General features: G+C 26.9%; 2 protein-coding genes across 2 annotated transcripts in view; one reads left to right on the plus strand and one right to left on the minus strand.

Moving 5' to 3' along the window:
- The window catches only part of LOC107442170 (cyclin-G-associated kinase), a 45,316-nt gene extending 39,322 nt beyond the window's left edge, over positions 1–5,994 (minus strand). Inside the window, exons 1-3 of the mRNA XM_071181080.1 lie at positions 5,703–5,994; positions 3,676–3,737; positions 1,221–1,280 (exon numbers count right to left, since the gene is read on the minus strand). Coding sequence (XP_071037181.1) covers positions 1,221–1,280; positions 3,676–3,737; positions 5,703–5,832 — 252 coding nt within the window. The 5' untranslated portion in view covers positions 5,833–5,994. The remainder of the gene's footprint in view (positions 1–1,220; positions 1,281–3,675; positions 3,738–5,702) is intronic.
- Positions 5,995–6,169: 175 nt separating this feature from the next.
- Positions 6,170–23,486, plus strand: part of LOC107442171 (gamma-tubulin complex component 2) — a 31,010-nt gene continuing 13,693 nt past the window's right edge. The window contains exons 1-15 of the mRNA XM_043042880.2: positions 6,170–6,360; positions 9,170–9,257; positions 10,975–11,066; positions 12,433–12,490; positions 14,938–15,069; positions 16,199–16,265; positions 16,344–16,438; positions 18,720–18,794; positions 19,174–19,255; positions 20,315–20,392; positions 20,488–20,693; positions 21,727–21,788; positions 21,871–21,913; positions 23,244–23,315; positions 23,405–23,466. Of these exons, the coding sequence (XP_042898814.1) occupies positions 6,308–6,360; positions 9,170–9,257; positions 10,975–11,066; positions 12,433–12,490; positions 14,938–15,069; positions 16,199–16,265; positions 16,344–16,438; positions 18,720–18,794; positions 19,174–19,255; positions 20,315–20,392; positions 20,488–20,693; positions 21,727–21,788; positions 21,871–21,913; positions 23,244–23,315; positions 23,405–23,466 (1,265 nt within the window). The 5' untranslated portion in view covers positions 6,170–6,307. The remainder of the gene's footprint in view (positions 6,361–9,169; positions 9,258–10,974; positions 11,067–12,432; positions 12,491–14,937; positions 15,070–16,198; positions 16,266–16,343; positions 16,439–18,719; positions 18,795–19,173; positions 19,256–20,314; positions 20,393–20,487; positions 20,694–21,726; positions 21,789–21,870; positions 21,914–23,243; positions 23,316–23,404; positions 23,467–23,486) is intronic.

Raw genomic sequence — 23,486 nt, forward strand, 5'->3', positions numbered from 1 at the left:
AAACATTAATTTTCTCAATTTTTGTGTTTTGGACTTAACCGCATTGGCTTCTGAGCGACTCATTATATCATTGGAATATTGTTATTTAAAATATAAATACAATTTTATTTTTAATGAGATGACAGAATTTTAAACTATCACTTTCAAATACCTTAAAAAAGGGGCTTTAACTGAGTTTCGTTATAATAAAATAAAAGTCAATAGATTTGTCATAATGAAAACACCTCATTTAAACTTAAAAGAATACACCCAACAAATTATGTTGAAAAGTTTAAAAATAAGAGAAAAAAAATCCGAAAACATTTTATCTTTTTGTAGTTATTTTTATAAAATTCGTTTTATGCATTGCCACATTTTTAAAATACAGTGAAATCTTTCAAAACACCCATACAATAACCATTCTTAAAAAAAGAAAATAAAAGTTACATAAATGTATCGTTCTTTATTAATAAAAGAAACCAACAAAAATAAGAACATACACTTCTATAAATGCTAGCATTAAAAATTTTTAACATTAGTACTGGAATTCGACAGGTTACATAAAGTAATGAATGGTTCCAACTTTTTCTCATTTCTGAAGGTTATAAATCTTGTAACAATAAACTTCTATCTTCATTTTAAGCTAGAAAAGCAAAACATTCGGTTGTGGGCGGGGGTGGTAAATCCACTACAATTTTGTAACCAACCGTAACAATGTGGTAATATAATCTGCATAGAAAATAAGCCTTTTTTTCCAATATCGCTGGTGCCCATCCACATGAAGTTGAATGGACTTCAAATTGAATCTGAGGATCAAACCTCAGACCTTCACAACAACAGCTAAGTCCTTCAACCACTGAGGAATTGGCATTTTTTTTTAACCACAATTTACTAATTAAAAAAATAGCAACCTTCTCGCAAAAAAGATCCAAATGTAACTGAATGTCACTATGAAATGTATGCTACTTTAAGTTTCAATCCTGATTAAATTCGACTATAATTTTGGTTTCCTTAAATTTTTATTTATATAATTTACTTCATAACTCAACCTTCCCATTTCACTAACTTTTGGCTTCTGTTTTTTATTGAACACCTTCACAAGAACTTCACTTGGTCTATCAATTTTTATTCCAAGGATACTCTGGTAATAGAAAACAAAAAATACTTAATTTATTAATTAGAAATAATTATTAAAGTAATATCACAAATGTTAACTATAATTGTACAAAAATAAAGGATACTAAAAATCTAATCTCTCGAAGTATACTTTTATTAGCATCACTATCACCAGCTAAAAGCCTCTGAAATAAAAATAAATAGTTATAATTAAAAAATAACTAATGCTGATAAATGTATCCTACAAATGCTATTGTCATTGTGACAAATCCTATCATGGAATGTATGATACATACCAGCCTAAACAGGTCTTTAATATAAAATTCGTTACACTGAGTTATTTTTTTATAAGTAGGGCCAGGTTATAATTAATATAAATTATTATAATTAATATAAATTATTTCTTTTAACCATTTAATATTAATCATCAAAAGATTGTTATGAATAACAATCAACTGCATGAATTTTTCTTACTAATCATTAGACGTGAGCATTTTGTCAAATAATTGATAAACAACCTTAGTAAAATTAAATAAATTTAATTTAATAATTAATTTATGAGATAAATTGTTTTGGCATGAATAATTAGTCATTATGCATACTCAACAATTAATCACAGTAACATACATAAAATGAAAAATATATAGTATTAACTTGGGATCCGTGCAGCCCATGGCCATTAAAATCTTAGCAGAAATAAAAAAAGTTCTAATGACACTTGGACAAGCAGCATTAGAAACATTGATAGATAGCAGTATCATTCATTCGTGAAGCCACTTCCTTAATTTAGACATAGATCTAAAGAGGAGGAAATTTTCTCCAGGTCCCCGTACACATGGTGCTTCATCAACCGAACACATGACTTTTTGATTCTACGGATTTTACGATCGCGTACAGGGTATCTGCTACATTTTAGATTTTCAAATTCATGACTTTCCATGACTAATTCCACGAACTTTTCATGACTTAACTATTTTCTCTGACAAAAACAGAATAATAAATTTAAAAAGCATTATAATAACGTTAATTAAAATGATAGGTATAAACCAAAACTGTTATACCCTGCATCTTCATATTTATTGATTTTAGATTCAAAAAACAGAGTAAAGAAAGAGTTGAAGCAATAAAATAGCTGAGCAAATAATTTTTTTTCTTCTGCAGAATTATATTCTAAAGATGCTTTTCTTGTTTATCAGAAAGGAAAGAAATACTCCTCATTTTTTTGTTCTCATTTCGAAATAAAAAAATTTGCCAATGACTGGCTTGCTTTAGTTAGAATTTTAAATTGATAAAATAAATAAAAAAATAAAAATTATAATAATAATTCTGAAATCACAGAAGTTTAAGAGATACTTCGCTCTAGAAATGATATTTTTTCTTTCATTTTTTGAAAAAAACACCATAATTTAAAAAGAACATGATAAAACTTTTTATATTTTAATAAAATATGACTCTGAGTGGGGATTTTGTTACAAATTCAGATAATCGGAACACCATAAAATTGGGGGGAGGGAGAGAACTCCACTTGAAAAATAAAAAATTTTAGCGACCTAAATCCATGACTTCCCATGATTTTTTTTTTTTTTTAAATAGTTAAAATCATGACATTTCATGACAAATTTTGTTCAATACCGAAATTCATGACTTCCCATGATTTTTCATGACTTTCCAGGTGCGCGGATACCCTGCACGTTTAATGCACATACTTTTCAAGGATTGAACCCTGGCCTCTTCAAACCAGTTCTCTAATCACTGAGCTACCACAGACAGCAGAGAAAAATAATAAACACTACCTTTGAAAATGAAACTTATTGACATCTAAAAATTTTAATCATACAAATAAAGAAAAAAAAACAGATAAAAATTCAATTTATTTACCATTAATCTCCTATTTCTACTACTTGATTATGATAAATATTACACTTAATTTACAATAAAGCAAACTGTACTATTTTAAATTTACAGCTTATGAGAGACAAAACGCAATCAGTAAAACAGAGTGTGTTTTGAGAAGAAAAGGATGAGGTTAAATAGAGTGCAGCAAGATCATAAAATGTAAGGTTTTCTGAAATAATGAGTATTTTTGCTTTGGTTTGTTAAAAAAAATTTCCTTTTTTATTGTTTTTTAGATTTTAAATTACTTAAAATTACAATTGAAATTTTTTGATAAAAACTGTATAAAGAAAGACAATTAACTTGGACGTATTTATGAAACAATACAAGCGAACCTACATATATAATGACAAAAAAGAAATAAGAGGAAAGGAAGAAAATTTAAAAATAAATAAAAAAACTTAACCTATAAACCTACGAACGAATACTTATTTAATTTTGTAAATTTTTAAAAACATAAAACATTTTTAACTCAGTAATACAATAAAAAATATCATCAGAACCATAATACTAATAGATAAAAACATCATAGAATGCTTGCCAATAAAGTGTGTTGATATAGTTAGCTAAATAACAATAAATTAATATCATTATTTCTGGATGATAAAGATCATTAAAATATAAATTATAAGTTAAGAAACGTTGTAATTTGAATTTAAAAGTAACAAATTGAGGTAAGTCACTTACTTTCAGAGCATATTCTTTGCCAGTAGATATGTCTTGTGCAACAAAGACAAAACCAAATCCTCCTAAATTTAGAAAGCTCATTTATTATTAAATGTTCTATATAACCCACAATACATTAAGAAGATTTTTTTGCTAAAAAATATTTCAAAAGTCATCTTCTTAAATGTATGAATATTTCATATACTTGAAAACCTGGCAGGGTTAACCAGGAAAATAATAACCATCTAATAATCCCCTCCCCCCAAAAAAAGGAACTCGTGATTGTAAAAGTATATTTTGACCAAGTTTTTTGAATAAATTATGTAAAAGAAAACCATGAATTTAGATAAACAAAATAAGTTAAAATTGATGAATAAACACAAAAGTATAATTATCAGAACTCACAGTAATGGGAAATCAGAACACTAAATAAATGTTTTTCAATAAAACTATAATTAAAGAATAATAATAATTATTTAATAATAATTTTATGATGTTTATAATTTAAGAATGACATAAATTTTTAATGACTAATGAATTTTATTTACATAACTTTTTATAAAATTCAATATTACTTATTTATTGTTATTTATTGCTTATTTATTGTTGACCAGGTTATTTGTTTGGAATCCAATTTGATTTTAACTAAAATACAGATGCGCTGCCACCATGTTTTCCATCCAAGATAAAGATTACAATTTATAAAAACAGAAATTACATATCATATCGCTGGTTTAAAACTAAAACGACACATCTGCAAGCATAATATGTTTGCAGATGTGTCGTTTTAGTTTTGAACCAGCAATACGTGTTTTAGAGTTGTAATGGTATAATTGTTGTTGATAGGCATTTAGTAGCTGAAGTTACAACAATATTTTAATTTTAAAAAAATCCCATAATCTAATTTATAAATAAATGCAAAAAAATTAAGTTATTATAAATGCAGTTATTTAAAAATTTACAATAAAACATACAAAAAAATATTATGTAAAAAAACTGTAAATGTTTTCTTTTTTTGAAGAAGAAGAAAAGAAAAAAAGAGAATTTTCAAAACCTTAGAATAGTCACTAATTTTTTAGGTCAAAGTTTAATTTTTAAAATTATTACAAGAAAAAAATTTTTTTTAAACAAAAAATAATTAATTACAATATACAGAACTGATTACAACAATCAAGAGAAATGTACATAGCCCTGATTTAAAGAAATTTAATTTTTTCAATCTTTACTAGCCTGGACAAAAAGAAAAAACTTTCAAAAAAATATGCTGTGTACAACAAAGAACAATGTAAAGTTAATATGATTTTATAATGTCTTAAAATCTTATTAATAGGAATCACCCAAGGACATAATTTATTTGAAGAAATTGGAAATTTTCTAACAATTTAAAGTTCAATTTTAAAATCAAATCTATATTTGTATAGATTAAAGTTAGGTAATATTACAATTATAATAGACTTGAACAATCAGAAAATTGCAAATAAAAATTGACAAAATTTGTTAGTTTTATATCGGTCAAAATTAACTTGAGAGAAAAATAAACATACATATCAAGAAACAGTTTGAAATTAGTTCCTGGATCAATTATGTGAGCAGTTCAAATGACATTTAATAATTGAAAACGACTTCAAAAGAAAGAACTAAAGGGGTTTTGTACAGCAAATAAGCTTGCTGTTTTTGTAATAAGTGCATTCAATACTGAAAAAAAAAATATATATATGTGAAATAATTGCTTTTACTAGTGCAATGTCATTACAACCCAATAAATAAAAATTTCTAAATGTATTAATAGAAAGAAAGCCCAATTTCAACTTGTCCTAAATTAAATACTTATTCCTTAATACAAATTTCTAAACTTTATATAACTTAATTAAAACATGATTATAATATAGTACATAGATTCGTTTGTTGACATGCCCTTTTTCCAGGCCAATGTGATAGAAAAATAGTTTTACCTCAATGTTAATAAAATTTATACAGAAAGCAAAAATAAAAACTTCACTTTATTAAGTAAATAAGCTAAAATTTCATTTCATTTGAGGGCGTCTCACCTTCTGCTATTACTTTCTTCACTCTTAGTTTCTGTTTTTCAAGTTCAACAATTTGACCAACAAAAGCGTGTTCCTCTCGAGGCACATTGCTAGAGAAGTACCCTAATGCTGATTTAAATAGATCGGACATACTGTTCGATTTGTATACTTCATGAAAATAATTTATTGAAGAAATCAACGAAATTAATCATTTTGTTCCAGAAAAAACAACAGCTTTTAGCAAAGGTAAACAGCCATCAGTGTCTACAGTTGAACTGGGTGCAGAAGCAGAAACCTGGGAACTCCCCACCCTTCCCTTTCCAAGTCATGGTGAATAAAAAAAAAATTATAATAATTCAGAAACTTTCAGAGATTCTACTGAATTTAGAAGAAATTTTAAATTACAAAATTTCGGAAAAAATGAAGACATGAAAAAAATAAAGAAACTTTATTCTTAAATCAAGAATCAATAACCAGAATCAAAACTACTCAACTTTACTGCGCAATAATAACAAAAAGCGCTGTTTTATGTTTTTTAAAAATAAATTGTTATTTACCGCGCATATATCAGTAATATTAAATGGTTTCATGTCTATTTTTTGATATTATATACTTGATAATTTCATATGACTGAACCAAAAGTGCGACTTCATGTGCAAGAGTTGATGAAAACACTTAGGTATGCATTTAAATAAATTGCAAAAAATAGTAGATTTCTGTAAAGGAGACAAATACAAAATAGATTTTTATTTAAGAAAGAATTTTTTTTATTTTATGCTTAAAAATATAGATTGGCGTAGATCACGATACGGAAATCGTCCCGATTAAAATTATATTTCTCTCATTTCCTCTTCATTTGTGCTTGCATATAACTGTTATTACTATCCAAAGTAGGTTAAAGAGTTATTATTAGTAGTGAATGTTCACTTGACAATTGCGTAGATCAAAATTTCGAAAGAAAAGCTATAGTTGAATTAATTAAAAATTTTATTTATTCCTAAATGCAAGGAAATTACAAAAACTCTAAATTCAATTAATTAGAATAACCTTAACTTAGTCAATGGGCAGGTTTTTGTTTTATTTGATTCACTTACTTAATTTGTATACATTTATAGTCTATTAATCGTTTAAGATTTTTTAAGCATTTATCATCTATATTTATCTGAATATCATGAATTATACGCAATCTGGGAAATACGGATGACATACCACCAGTAGTGCACCTAAGTGTTCTATCTTATTAAATATATGTATATATTGATAGAGTTCTGTGCGTTGAGGTTATTTTTGTAGCTTTAAAAGTTTAACTTGTAACATTTTTTAAAAATATGTTGTGGTTTGCTGGTTTGAGTGTTACCTATACCTTTCTAGTTGGTCCTTTTCTGTGATTTTTTTTTCTTTTGTAGTTTGGGGCAGGCCACTGGCCAGAAGTTGACAAAATTTGGTGATTATTATTTGCGAAGATATCAATATGGAACTCATCTCGAATTATGAATATTTTCTGTTAAAGAAAAATATTTCTATTCATAATAAAATTTAAGTATCAATACCTACTCCAAGCAAGCCACTATTTTGATACTGTGGGGAAGAAAAAGAAACTAAAATAAAAAATTCAGATGGGAGAAACTTAAAAGGGGCGACTCGTTAATCTGTAAATTTTACTTTTTAATTTTTTACAAATCAAAGCAAACTATGGAGCAATATTAGCTAGTGGTGGCACATACAGGTAAGTACCTACTGATTCGAAAATATCTACATCATTACCACTAATACAGTGATGCCAACTTTCTCTGCTTTGTGGGCAAATTTTTTCTGGTGCTAGCACAATTTATGATTTAATGTATAGTTCTTCGTTTAGTAAAATTGATTAAAATTTATTTCCTCTTCTACTTTCTATAAATAATTCAAAATGCTACATAAAATGTCACTTTTTTTCCAGTTATTTGGTGGTGACCCTATTAATTGCAAAAGGTGCCAAATTTGAACAGGTTTTAGTTAATAATTTTCTTTTTCTTATTGAAAAATTCTGCTAAAATCAAAGCAGTTGACATTTGTGCTAATGTAGAGCTAATTTAGAATATTAATAATAAAATATAATATTATTGGGTTTTAAAATTTATTATTTTGCAATACTCATTAAACACAGTGATTACATATATTTTATTGAAATGTATCTCCTAATCAGTCTTTTATAAAAATACCTTAGTCAAAATTGTAATCCTTATTTTGTTATTCTTGCTGAGTTAATTTGGTTAGCTTTTCATTATAAATTCAACATCAGTAGCTCTTTTAACTAAAAAATTTTAGATAGTGTTTTAGAATTCTGTGATCAGTCTCAAATGAAACTATATTTGCCTAAACAAGCTATAGCTGATTATGAAAATACAGTGTATGAGGTCTATACCCCTGTGGCAGAATTCTTTCGGGCTTTCTGCAACAAAACTTTCTAGCACTAATATCTTTGTGCGAGGTACTTTCAGTAATAAAAAACAGATATGTTACTAATTTAAAGTAATAAAAACGCTCTGTTGACCGCCAAAAAAAATCATTACTTTCATTAAATATGTAATATTTTTTTATTCTAATATTATGGACGATATTCTCGCATTTTGTTGGGGTGAAACACGTACTAATTATTTCCTTTATCGCATTTTTAAATCATTATCACATTAAAAAAATATAATTAAAAATCATGAAACCCATAGCAGTAAATACCCCAAAACAGATCGACATCGAAATCACACGAATTGGTTACTCAAAAGGTTACTAAAATGTGCTTTTCGTTTCAAAATTTAATTGTTGCATTAAATAATATCGGATTTTAAAAACTATGTGGAAATCAATAGCAATAATTGCCAGAAAAAAGCGATAGAATCATTGCCGTAAAAAGAAAATACTTGAATCCTCGATTCGAATTTCCGATATCATCTGAAATATATCAAGATAATTAAAAACCATGTGAAAATCAATTAATGCCAAAAATACAATCGGAACACTACATGGTTTCACAATACTATCGGTACAAATTCAACGGGACAAAAAGTGATCATTTAAGTGTGCAATTCAAATTTTACAAGCAAATTTCTGCAGAAAAGAAAGATCAAAATTTTTTCTTCCCAAAGGAAAAATATTTCTGCAGGAACTCTTTAACATTCTGCGACAATGTCGCCATGTAGCCGCGATTCTGCCACAGGGGTCTATACATGTATTGATCTAAGAGTTACCTTAATTATCTTGATGGGATTCAAAATTACAAGGCTGCGGAGTTGAACATTAAAAGTAGTAAACTCATAAATTAGTTCGGCTGTTAAGCCACGATTATAAAATAATATTCTAACTCCATTTTATTGTAATTCTGAAATAAAATTAAGTTTTAAAATGATTTTATTGAATGTATTCATTGACTGTATTGAATGAAAGTATATATATATATATGCATGTGAATGTAAATAAATATAATATATTATATTTTTTGCATACTTCTATAGATGTAATGAAAAACAGAGTGAAAATGCATCATGTGACATGTATGTTGAAGCTTTACTGAAGAAAAATATACACCCCTCTACTATAAAAGTAAAATATCATTTATTTTCTTCATATTTTACTAAGGACATGAAAGTTTACTTCACTTGTAATCTAGTAATTTATTTGTAATCTGTGCAATGAATCATTAAGCATGTTATTTTTATGGGAAATTCATTTTAGGTGACCAGTTTTTAAATCTATTAATTCAATTGCTCTCTTTCCTTGATATTTACTTCTGTTTTTTTACACTTGCATGCAGAGATGTAAGATTCTTATTATATATTTATTTACACAGAGCATCTAAAAATTTTTATCCATATTTTGAAATTATTTTTTGTAAATGTAAGTGGATTTCATCCTATAATAAAAAATTTATTATTTTCAACATAATATTCTTATTAATTTTAATAATAGTTATTTTTAATGACCTTAGAACTTCATTCATTGTTACGTAAATTTGTTTAAGAATCACATTTTATTCTTCATATAATATTTTACTACAACTAAATATTTATCATTTAAAAAATGATATATAAAAAAATACATTCCTTATAAAATTTAAAAAGACTAGGTGTTCATTCTAGGTGCAGCAGGGCAGGTGATCCAGTTTGTCTTTTGAATGAAAAAATTTCTACCCTGCATGCCTTTGAATTACATATATATATTGAGAAAAAAAATGATTTATTTGCACCATGTTCAATTTTATTTCTTCAGACATTTCCACACGGTTTTTCAAATTCCGATATGTTTAATATGCTATTACGACCTTCGATTTTTAGCTATCACTTTTTAAAGCATTTTATTAGATGCTATCGTAGTTTCTTGCTGTTTGATAATATTTTTTTGTAAATTGTTAACATTTTCAGATCTTTCCACATGATTTTTACAAATTTTGATATACTACAATGTTATTACGACTTTCAAATTTGATTTTTAACTTTTTGATGTGTTTTATTTGAAACAGTTCCATCTTCACTTTGTTGGATGATGGTCTTTTTGGTGGTTATTATTTTTATTTTTTTCGGAACTCAGATTAAACTCTGAAAACATTATTCCAACTCATGAATTTAATATTGGAGTTACGTGTTTCATTTAACAAAATTGCCTCGCAATTTCACATTGTTTGATAATAGTTTTTTATAGCTATTTGTCTTTTTTGGCTCCCATCACATCCTTTGTAAAATCCCGATATTGTTAATACATTATTATTACGACACGTAACATTTCAAAATTCGAGATTACAATCAGTAGCTTGATTATTTATTGATTTTTATACCATAAGACTCTCAAACCAAATTGCTTTAAAGTTCAAAAAAGCTTTAAAATTACAATTATACTATTTAAAGATGAGTTGTGTTTTTCTTTCAATAAAGCGAATTTATGCACCAAAAATTACTTTGAAAGATATCTCAATTTTTTTAAAATCAAACCTGATTATCTCCCTATAATTGTTCCTCTTTCATAGAATGTCATTCTGTTTCTCTCTTCTTTACCACTTTTAAGATCTGCCATGAAAGAAATGAGTTGTCTCTTGAATGAAAATAACAACAGAAAAAAAATGCAACGAAATAAAAGAGGCAGTCAAAATCGGAAATGAATAAATTTAAGCATAAAAAATATTTGATAATTTGAAAGAATTTATATTATATCAAGACAATTTATTTCATATGATTTAAATTATATGAATGATTTCATGAAAATGTATTTTACAGTTAAAAAATATAAGTTTTTATTTTTTTTTTAAATTTCTGATTTTTTTATTCAGGCACTGTCAATGTCAACTATTAATAAATTAGCTGAGTCGTCTCAAGAACCTGACAGATTTCTTCAAATGTATGAAGATATGAAGCTCAAACAGTATGTTTTCGAATCTTTTTTTCATTTTGTACATTCGTGAATAGAATTGTGTTATTGATATTTTTACCTTATTTTTATTCTTGAATAGAATTGTGTTTTTGTGTTCAAGACCTAAAATGATGCTCATTAGAACATAATACATAATTTATTTTATAATCCGCTTTAAACAGCCAACCCAATACTGAATTTACGACTACCAATGTTTAACTCCGTAGACTTGTAATTTTGAACCCAATCCAGAAGACAAGGAAACTCCTGGCTCAATTATAATGAGAAATTTGCCTTTGTGAGGGACTTTTTAATGGAACTAACCCGCATTAGCGTTAGATGGAGAAGAAAACCGTGAAAACATTAGCCTAACGGCAAGGAAACACTAACCCATGATGCTAGACTGCCCCGGAGTACTTCATTGACTTTTAGTTAGTACACTGCGCATTACAAAGCTGCTTGTAGGCAATTTTCTAATTTTGATATCGCTGTTATATATTTTTCTCTCTTCATTAAATTTGTTAAGTTAAATAGTTAATTATTATCTTTTTTCCTCCCTTACCGCACAAATCATTACATATATATATTAATATGTAATTAAAGTCGAATTTATACTTTTGAGCAGAAAAAAAAAGTTATGTTTTATCTTTCTATTTTTTTAATTATTTTACTTCGTGTTAGTTTTCTCATATTAAGGATTTTTAAAATTGACTAGTTAAGTATTTACATAGTGCAATTATTATTGTAGTTTACATATTATTAAAATGGAACTATTCTATTTCATTGTTTTGATTTACAAGGTTATTTTATTTATTTATTTTAAGTCTTCAACAAAATTGCATTAAATCCAAATTATATCATTGGATTAATTTATAATCAGAATTGAAAAATTAGCAACAGTATCCTATTATAAAAGTTACAAAAGATTCTGATAAATCAGGATTTTAGGAATTTTAAATTTTGAATTTAAAGTATCATTTTTACCTTATTTTTATTACAAGGAAATACTTACATTAGTAATTATTAAAGAACATGTTTTTTTTTATTTATTTATTTATTTTGGTAACTGAAATGTCTTTTCTAAAGCAGTTTTAACCCTATATGGCTTCCATAGATTTCTATGATAAAAGTTTTTTTTTTTAAATGTGTTTTAATATGTAAAAGAAATATATTGCCTTAATATTTTGTCTTAAGCATCAAGTATGAATAATATTTATACCCATTTATAATTAAAATTTATGCTTTTGACGTAGGTAATCACTGTTTCATTGTTAAAACCATGTGAAAAACATATGAATCCTGTTTATGAATAATATCTATGAATTTTAAAAGTGATTTTGCTTTTACTAATGTTCACCCTTTTTTCTCCTTTTTGTAGTACTCAAGGTTTAGATTCAGCTGTATGCTTACTATCAAAAGTTCAGAATAGTGGAGAGGTAAATATCTTAATTTTACTAAAAGTGTTTTATAAATAATATTGAATCTCAGAATCAAATTTTAATTCTAATGCCTACAGAAACTTTTAGATTTTCTGTATTTTTCAGTTGATGTCAACTTTTTTAATGCTATGAAATTTTGAAAATCGGCTTATATGTCAAAACACATTTGAACACAATGATTTTTTACAAAATATGATGCTTAGCATAAAAGAGAATTAATTAAACTTTGTGATAAATTGAAGTTTGAGAAAATTAAAAAAATAGCAATCATTTTAGTTCCTAAGTTTTTCATTTATTCAGGCATAACATCAGAAATTTATCTGAATCAGAGCATCAGGAGATTGAATATTATTTGAGGGTGAAAGAGCGAAACTTTAGTCACTTTCAAAGTGCTTCGTATTATTTTGTTTTAATTACATCTCTAAGAAAGATTGGGGTTTGCAAAATTTTGATTTATTTGTTAAAAGTTATTTTTTGTGTTTAATTGATATCTGCGAAGAAAAAAAAATTTGGCAAGTGTTAATTCGAAATTTAAATTATTTACTGAAGACACAAAAAATCTGTCATTTTGAATTTAAGATGAGAGAGTTGACTTATAAAATGTTTCGACCTATACAACAAAAATGTAGCATTCTGAAAGAGTCCAGAAAACAATTGTGGTTTGAGAGAATGGTAAGGAGGTCAGGTGATTATAACCACCATCTGCTCAGTCTAAATTGTGCATGCAATGTTGTCTTTGGAATAGCAAGAAGGATGACTCCCAAGATTGTCACTAAGACTGCATTACAGTATAATAATAAATTTCAATAAAATCATCATCAAATAAATTTTTTAAAATTATTATTAATTTGAATATTCAAAAAAATAATCGCATGCTAGCAGTCGCATAATATTAATTGCCTGAGAGTTGGTTTGAGCTTTTTCTAAACTTTAAACTGTTAAGTTCCAAGTTTTTCACAATTTTCCCAGGGGGGGGCTTAGTTGTGTTTTGCTTTCAATTTGGAAATGGAAAGTGTCACTGCTTATCAAGAATAACTGTATTTAAACAAATACGATTTATTCAGAAAAGCCTAGGCTAACAAAATATCGATAGGTCATAACTAACATTAAAAAATAGGCAAGTGAAATCTTTGTATACATTTATATAATATATTTATAAGTATTGCAGTCTGACTGAGCTAGAAAATCAAAGCATGCATAGACCCGGGTGAAACACTACAATCTTTATTTAATCTTTACACGTTGAAAAATCAAAATCACACTAATATTACTATGCCTATCTTAAATAAGGGTTTTAAAAGTGAAAATCTTACAAGCAATCCTCATCACATGTCTTACAAAGAATAATATAATAATTATGCTAGGCTAGAATACTTTTTCGCTAGATTTCATGTTTCCTTAAAGAAAAAACTTACTAAATGTAGAACCTAAATGTCGGATGTGAATTGCTAATTATGTTAAAGGGTTTTGTTCTGATTAATGAACGAGAATGCAGAGAAAGCAAATAATGCAGAAAATTTGTTAAAGCTTTATATACATATTTTTTGTAATATAATAATGCAATTTTGCATGTAAAAGTATATGGATGTTATTTTTCTTATTGGTTGGCATGTTTAGTCAAAATAAGCAAATTTTAACATTTAAACTTAAACTATGAAATTGTAACATAGCTACCTCTACAACTATTAAATTTCGATTCACTAGTATATAAGACAGACATGTTAACTCGATTCTGTCTTGAGGTACCTATGGATAGGTGAAGGTTGACATCGTTGGCAGCCCAGCCTCACCTCACGTGGGTGTCACGCGAACGTGATCTGAACACGCTTACCTCGATTGAAACTCCTACTTTGACTTGAACATGTGATTTGTTCCATGAATGATTCACTGTGAACAGTTGACTTACTATTTATGGCTGCAACATTGCCCTCTACACGCTATTACTACTCAGTCTCAATCACACAAAACGGGGGCCTGTACACACTCAACTGCTATCTGCAATGCAAAAGCAACCACACCCACAACAGTGTTCCTAATACAACCCTCACGACCAGCAATCAAAGCTTGGTGGTCTTAATACAGCTCTCACAGCCTCTTGCAACACAGCAATGAATGAACAAGTAATATCCATTCGTCGAATTCTGTCACAGATAAAACTCTGGTGGGGGAGAAATGTAGCATAGCTACCACTACATTTATTGTATTCCAATTCACTAGTATATAAGATCTGTTAACCCGATTCTATCTTGAAGTACCTTATAATTGGTGAAGGTTGACATTGTCGGAATCCCACACCTCAAAATAAATCTTATTTCTTATGTTTAATTATATTTTAAGTAAATGTAACCTATATTAAAGCTCCTCTTAAGTAGACTTAATCAAAAGTAGGCTTCTGACAATGATTACATAATCTGAAATGTATATTTAAAATTTTCCTTCTTTAGGTAAAAAGTTTTCTCAAACGAGATGCTGTTAATAAAACTAATGGAAGCATCTCCCACCTGTCTGAAAAATCAAGTTTTAATGAGAAGTCAAATCTTAGCAATGGAAATATCTCTTATAAAGAAAACCATGTGGTAATTTGCTCTATTGTAATTTTAACTATTATTGTCATTCTATTTAATAATAAATCTTTCCACTAAAAATATAGATTTAAAATTGAAAAAAACATGCTTTTTAACTAAATTTCTAAAAAATTTAAACATTCCAGAAAAGCTTTAAGCTTAGGTTTTTATTTCCTTTAATAGAAAAATTATTTTAGCTACTTATTATTTAAATCTTTAAAATCTTCAACTATTTTTTTATTATAAATGTCTTGTATGTGGGAATGATGAACAATTGAAGACAAGGCTACTAATTTTGTCTGAAAAATCTTCTATTCTACATTAGTCTTATGTCTTCTATTCTATATAATTTTACCACATTTTCTATTTAGCATCCAAAATTTGACAATTGAAAAACAAAACACTTTTTTTTATTTTGAATGGACAGTTTTATATTGAATTAGTGTGCTTACAAAGTGTTATCATTATCATTTACGTGAAGAAGAAAAATAGAAAAGTAATCAAGTACTGAGAATTCGATATGGAAGAAATAGTACTGAAAAAGTAACTTTCAGATTGTTGTAAAGAACAGAAAAGAGTTATCCAATTTTCTTTGAATAGTCAAATTGGTTTTGATGTTTTTCATCCATTTTTCTTCTTTGGGGACTCGACTGATTTCAATTGTATTTTTGTTTCTTGTCACCTTATGTATTAATTTGCGACATTTGATATGCATATTTTTCCCCCCTTTTTTATAAGGATTCCAAAAATGCATATAAGGACGATCAATAGAGTACTGTGCAATGTTTTATATTGAATTAGAAGGGAGAGGTAGTGTTTCTTTGATGCTTTAATTACTTTACTTTTTCAAAAAAAATAATGAATTATGTAACTTTTTTTTTATTAAGTTCAGGTACATTGTATTTTATGCACCCTTACTTTAACAGTTGATCTTAAATGAACTTAATGATAAAAAGTTATGTTTAAAAAGCATAAAATATCTTCATTGAAGTATTCTTGCTCAAAGCAGTCCTTCCAGGAATATGAGTACATTTGTAGAATAGAATTATTTTTAAATTGAATCACGCATAATTGGTATTTGATAATTTGTAATTTAAATAATGTTTAAATACTTTTCAAATATGAGAATGTCTTTCTTTAGAACCTGAAACAAATTTTGGGTAACAGTTTTACCTCTTCTAATAAGATCACCTTAGAAAAAAGAAAAGGTATGAGAGCTTTGTTTGACTTATTTGATAAAATTGTTTTAGTGCAAAAGTAAATTGTTTCCCTCCTTTAATTTATAGTTCCTCCTGGAATACATCCACTATCTAAGTCTCTAAGAGACAGAGTTCACTTAAGTTGGGATTTTGTAGAGGACTCAGGATCAGATTTTATAGTAGTAAGTAATTTTAAATATATATATCAATTTCATTTGAAATTAAATTTGTAATTCTAAATTTTATAGTTTGATGTGTTTAATTTATTATGTAGTCCTGTTTTTAATGTAATATTTTGTAACTGTATGCTTATGCTCACCTCTTTATTAACTCATATATATATCTATATATATATATATATATACACCCAGAAGCAGAAAGTGCCTAAAACTGTGGCGTACGTCGCAGAACAAAGGAAGTCCTACAGAACAATTTGTATCTTGATTAAGTGACAGCGTTTTTAAAAGACCAAATGCTTTAGATGGAGATGAAGAAGTTGTTGGAACAACAGACCAGCGAATGTTTATGTTTGCAAATGGTGCACCATTGAGGCACTTATCCCCGCGATAGATTTTTAGCCCTTATTTTAATGTTCAAACCTTTATATATCATAGGCATTTTATTAATAATTCATCATCGTCATTAACAAAATTTTGTACTTCAAAAGTGATTGAAAGAGTAACAAATCAAGAATATTTGCCTTGGTTTAAGAAATAATGTAGTGTTTTTGTGTATGATCCTGTATTTTAATAAATTAAAATATATTATTTTGACGTAAAGTTGACTTTTTCCCTGTGACATGCTTGCAGAACATTTGAAAATATTCTGCTTATGGGTGTGTGNTACAGTGTAAAGTCGCGTATCCGGAATCGGTGGGACTTCCAGAAGTCCGTATAATAGATTTTTCCGTATAATTGACCCCCAAGGTAAACAAAGCTTAAAATGATCTAATAAACAATCTGAATCTAAGAAGCAAAACATAAATAAACATTATTTTTAAGGGGAATAATGTTTTAGTATTAGAATATCTAATCAATCAAACATAAAATATGTATTAGAAAAAAAAATATTATTGCTAAAAATATAGAAAATGAAAAAATTTGACAGTTATGAAAATATTAATCCGCCATTTTGAACAAGAACGATTCAAGCAGGAAGGGGTAATTCACTTCATTCTGGAACAAAGCTTAAAATGATCTAAATCTAAGAAGCAAAAATAAATAAACATTATTTTTAAGGGGAATAATGTTCTAGTATTAGATTATCCAATCAATCAAATATGAAATATTAGGGAAAAAAATTATTGCTTGAAATGTAGAAAACGAAAAAAAAAATTGACAGTTATGAAAATAATAATACGCCATTTTTAACTAGAAGGATTCAAGCAAGAAAGGGAAATTCCAGTCATTCATTAAGATGGGTTGGTGAAGGAGAAAAATTCATTTCCTTCTTCTTTGTGAAAGAAAATAAATGTAGAGGGGAGATCATTCAAGTTAAGGGCGGGAAGTGACAAATTATTGTTTTTTCTCCAATCATTGGCTATCAATCAAGCATAAAGGCAGGGCACACTGATGGGGTTCTCTTATTTTTTTGTATGACTGAAAGAATCTGCTAAAGAAAGAATGTTGCCCCCTTTTTTCCCCCGCCTCCTAAATATTACATGGTCTGGGGAAGAATGAATGTTTCTCAAGGATGTGTATCCTTTTAGACCTATTCAAATGTTCCATTTTGACTCCTCCTCCACATTAACACTAGCTGCCTTTACCCTTTTCTTTCAATAAAAAGGTTCCAGGAAATGCCTCGTTTACTAGACAGCTGCATAGGAAAAGAGGGAGGCGCAGCTGCGGTCTTTTGAAAACAAATCTCCCTCTTTTCCTGCATTCCAGAGTAGGAGCGTCGCTAACGGTCACTCAATGGTCTTGATAGATTTTCTCTTCCCCTTTGTGATTTACGGGTTCAATGCATAAATCAGGGGTTCAGTGCAAGCTAGAAGGGGAAATGTGTCGAAAGACCTTTTTTTTTTTTCGAAATCAATTCTTCCGGAAAAGGGACGTCCGGATATGAGACGTTACACTGTATATAGTGTATATATATATATGTGTGTGTGTGTGTGTGTATATATATATATATATATATAAATCACAGTTCTTTTTTTTATGAATAATGTTTAGCTAATGTTATCAGTTTTTTTATTTATGTATGTAACAAATAAATAAGCAACAAAAATATTCTGTCTTTCTTACAATAACCCTTTTATTTATTTCTATTTGTTTTCCTTTTTTATCTTTTTTGTTTGTGGCAACTGAATAACCAACAAAAATATTTTTATTTTTTTTTGTAATAAACCATGTATTTACTTCTGTTTGTTTTCTGATTTTCATTTTTGTTTGTAACATGTAAATAACACAATAAAATATTTCTTATAATGAACCTTTATCTTCCTGTACTGTTTTATGCTTTTAGAGTGGTCCAATTGGTGTTTTACCACCAAATGTGCAAGAGAGTCGTTTGATCGATGATGTACTTTTCTGCCTTGTGGTAAGTTGAAATAATAATTATTATTTATTTTAAAGGATGCTCTTTTGAGCATATAAAGGTTTACAAGATGCTCTATCGAGCAAAAAAAAAATTTAACATATAAAGGTAATAACTTTTGGAAAGGCATAGAGAACAGAATTGTCGATTTTCAAGTTGCACAAATCTTAAAAAATTTTAACTATCATTTGACTTATTTTTTCTTTAATGAATATGTAATGTTCATTTATCAAATAACAAGTAATTAAAAAGAAAATCAAGCTTTGTTAAATTTACTGTTTAAAGTTTGAAAAGTATCTTTCTAATGTTTTTTAAATGTAATGTGATAATTTCTGATTTAGACTGATTATGACCAACTATTTTAATATTTTATATTAATTAGGGAATAGAAGGTGACTACATTCACTGCCAAAAGCTGTCAAATTTGGATAGTAAAAAGTCTTTCCGTATTGATGATAGTGCAAGTAAGTTACTTTATAAGCAGTTTGTTATCTTTAGCTATAATATTAAAAGAAAGAGTCTCTCTTTTATGTACAGTTTTTCCAGCAAATAAAAGAGATAATTTTAGCCCCCACGTCTAAAAATCATTCAAGGAGGGGTGTGAAAAACAAATTTTTCTCAAAAGGAATCGGGCATTATTTCGAATTGAAGTGCAAACATTTTTGTTTTTATTTTATATTTTTAATTATTTAAAAGATAACATCTGGAATGTTTGCTAGCTTAGAGTATTTAATCAAAAATCATTGTAGATTATTTAATAATTAGTTATTTTTTTATTTATTAGGTCTGGTAAGCTCCCAAAAAAATGTGGATAGCATATGATGTAATAAAACAAGTATACTTAAAGTTATCTAAAACCATTGTATATTTTTCTAGTGGCTAAGTTTTTGTAAAACCAATGGTAGTTTAAATAAAAATGAACCTATGCATCAGCAGGAAAATTGCTTGATTATAGTAAAATTTGATTATCATTAGTTGACTGCAATCAACAGATAAACAATCAATACAGATTAATTCTTTATTTTTTTCACCCCATCATTGTTTATTATACCATATGCATTTTTATGCTTGTTAATAAAGAAATAAAACATTTACTGATTATTGTGCTAATATGTTTTTGGCAGCCTTTCAGATCACATATCAAGGGAGTACCTTATTAGTTAAAGGTTAATTAAGCCTAACTTTATTTGCTTCAGCTGTCCATGTCAGAATCTTAATAATAATAATATCTTGATTTATTTTGCTAATTTTTTTTATTCAAAATCGACCTTGATGGCCTAACTAAACGTTTAAATACTTTTTAATTTTATATATATATATAGCTCTATAAAGACAAAAAGAAAAACCAAGAAAATTAATAAGTTTTATTAATTTATATCTATATGTCTGTGTGTGTAAGAAAAAGCTTTTATGCATTTAACTTTTTTTTTTAATCAAAATGTTAGTAATCTTTAGTCATATAACTCTTTTGTGCATTTTATTTTTGTTCTGTCATTTCCTACATTTTTTCTTTAAATTTTTAGATGTAGCTTTGAAACTACTAGTTCAAAATATGCTTCCTATGTTCTCCCATTATTCTACTATAATACAATTCGTAGAAGGTAAAATTTTTAATCTTCTAATTGTATTTTATTTTACTTTTAATTATTGTCCATTAACGTTTTTAATAATTATATATCCCTTTAATTTTTTTCAGAAAACATTAATTATGAAAAAGGTCTTGTTAACCATGCCCTCTCTGCAGCTATGAGGACTTTTTTGAAAGATTACTTTATTTTGGTTTCTCAACTTGAGAGTCAGCATTTGCAACACAATCTGACTCTTCAAAAACTGTGGTTTTATTTACAACCATCTTTAACAACCCTCGAAACCATTGCAGAAATTGCTTCTACTCTTAAAAAGGTACATCACAGTAATTTATGTTATTAATGAACAGACCTCTGTGAATTTAATTTTTAAATTATAAATTAAAAAAATGAATAATGTCATATAATAATGGTAATTATTCGATAATTAAGGAATTATTATAATCAAATATCAGTCTAACGATAAGTTATGGTAATTGGTAATTAGATTTTTATACCTGCAGTTAGTTTTAGTTGAAATCTGGGCATGTAAAAGTTAAGCTAATTTCAAATGTACTGCATTTTTTTTTTTTTTTTTTTTTTTTTTTTTTTTTTTTTTTTTTTTTTGAGCAAATTGTTTAAGACATTTTCATGAGAATTAAAAAATTAAAGGGCAATGTATTTTATTTTTTTTTTTTTTAGGCAAAGTTTAACTTTTAGAAAATTTAAAAAATTCCTGAAAAGGAAGCCTTATTAACATTTTTTTTTTCCTAAATAAGTAATACCATGACAAAGTTATCCTCTAGAAATTTATCCTGATAAAATATTTCTTTTTAATGATCAATTTGAATTGTATTTATTTTCATCCTTGTAAAAATCATATTCAAGAATATTTACTAATAAATATGTCTTTTACTACTCAAATTTATGAATTTGGGAATATATTAAACACAAAAAAATTTTCTTTTAATTCATTTAATTAACTTTTCAGTTTAACTTGTAATAACTATTACTAGCCTAATCTAGTTTTTAAATTTCATTTCCCTTTATTGATTACGAAATTCTCCTTTGATTATTTCCTATACTGTTCATAATTTGTGTACAATTTTAAAATATTCTTTATTTATTTATCTGTTAAATTTTGTTTTGCATTTAATTTTGATCCAAATATATGATTTTATATGAGGCCTTTTAGCATTCTAACATATTGATCCATAATATTTCATGAATATTGCGAAGTTTTATTTTTTAATAAAATAAGTGTACTACTATTAATTTAGATTTATGTTGTTGTTTTTTCAAGGAGAAAAAATATTTCTTTAAGGAATTTGCTTAAATAATATTATTTACTTTTATTTATTTATTTACAGAAAAATTACTTTGGAGGAGCAGTTTTGTCATTTTTGCATGAAAATACATCCTCTCTCACTGGGTATGGTACTTTTTTTTTTTTTAATGTGTAAATTATGGATTTTTTTTTTATTTACTTTTTTTAATTTTCATATTTTTTGTAGGTCAAGTAAATCACAAGAGATCTGTCACTCTCTTACCAGAGCAGTAAGTTTCATCTGTTTCTATTTTCTATGGCATAAAACAAATTTAGCTATTAGTTTTTAATGTACTGCTTAAGGAGTTTATTCCTGTGAAATTTGATGGAGAGAAAAAACTAAATTTTTATTGCATAATCTGAAAATCTAACCATTATCACTGTTCAATATTGTGTTGAAATTTCAAGTTGATTTCTGAAAGTGTGATGATAACTTCATACGATTTTTTAGTGGCTATTTTCTATTTAAATTCAATTTTTTACAGTGCATCAAATTTCAACTCTTAGGGTGACAAATCGATACTTTGTACTTAAGTTTGGCACACTGTCATTAAGTCAATTATTTATCTGTACTTAATGTTTAAGTGCTAGATTTTATTGTTCATGGAAATGCACCTTCAGAATCATGGATTTTAGATACTTTTTATGTCATAAGGAATTGCCAACACAAATCTTTATTAACATGAACCCTTATCCTTAGTAAAAGGTTCACTTTATTTTTCTTAAGACTTTTTGAAATTATTAGTAAATGTATGAAGACTATAAATTCAAGAGTTGCCTAGCAAGTAAGTACAACCCACAATTTTTTTTCAAGTATATAATACTGTAAATTTATTATCTTTAATATGTCATTTTTGACTTAGTGAAAATTGTTTGTATAAGGTTTTAAAAATTTAATTGTAATATATAATAAATGTAACTCTTATATATGACTGAATGTTAGAGAATGCATTTCTAGTGCAAATTAGATTTCTAGTGTAAATAATTTTTATTTTAGCTTGCTGCTTTGTATAGAAATTAAATAGATTACGACTTTATTGTTAAATATATAGTACAAGGTCCATAGTACTAGGTACAAGGTACATATATAGTACAAGGTTACTTAGATTTAATGCTTTGTTTTTGAATTTTTTCTTAGTTATTTGATTGTACATTCTATTTTTAAGTGCTCAAAACCTTACATCAAATTACATGATTGAATTCTGTTTTATGATGACATAGTTTTATACCAATTTTCAAAATATTATGAGTTTTTGACTTATTATATTTTCTAAAATTTTGTCAAATTTGACATTACTTTTTTTAAACGTATACATGTTTATAGATATTAGAATTAGAATTGCTCAAGGAACTTAATATAAAACTTTGTGCTGTAAAAATTTTGCTACATATACTATAAAAGCCTTTACTTGTTACCTTTTAATTCAATCATTTTTCTTTAGGCCATGTTTTACTATTTAAATATAATTTTTTGAAAGCACATTCATTACATTATTTAGAAATGCTTCTGTCCCAGTCGAAAGTCGCAACTGATTTTTCTTTCCTCCTTCTCTTTTTCAGGCTTCACTTCCATATTTTGAAATCTTAGAGAAATGGATTTACAAAGGAATTATTTCAGACTGTTACTCTGAAGTAAGAATGAAACATATATTTGTATCAATGATGGTTTTGATAATTTTTTTATAATGAAAGTTAATTCTTTGAAAAAATTTTGTTTTTAGTTTTTGGTTGAAGATAATGAAATCATCAAAAAAGAGGACTTACCTCATGAATATAGTGATGCGTATCCTTAAAAATTTTTTA

Source organism: Parasteatoda tepidariorum, chromosome 5 (genome assembly GCF_043381705.1).
Source record: "Parasteatoda tepidariorum isolate YZ-2023 chromosome 5, CAS_Ptep_4.0, whole genome shotgun sequence".
In the NCBI taxonomy this organism is placed as follows: domain Eukaryota; kingdom Metazoa; phylum Arthropoda; class Arachnida; order Araneae; family Theridiidae; genus Parasteatoda; species Parasteatoda tepidariorum.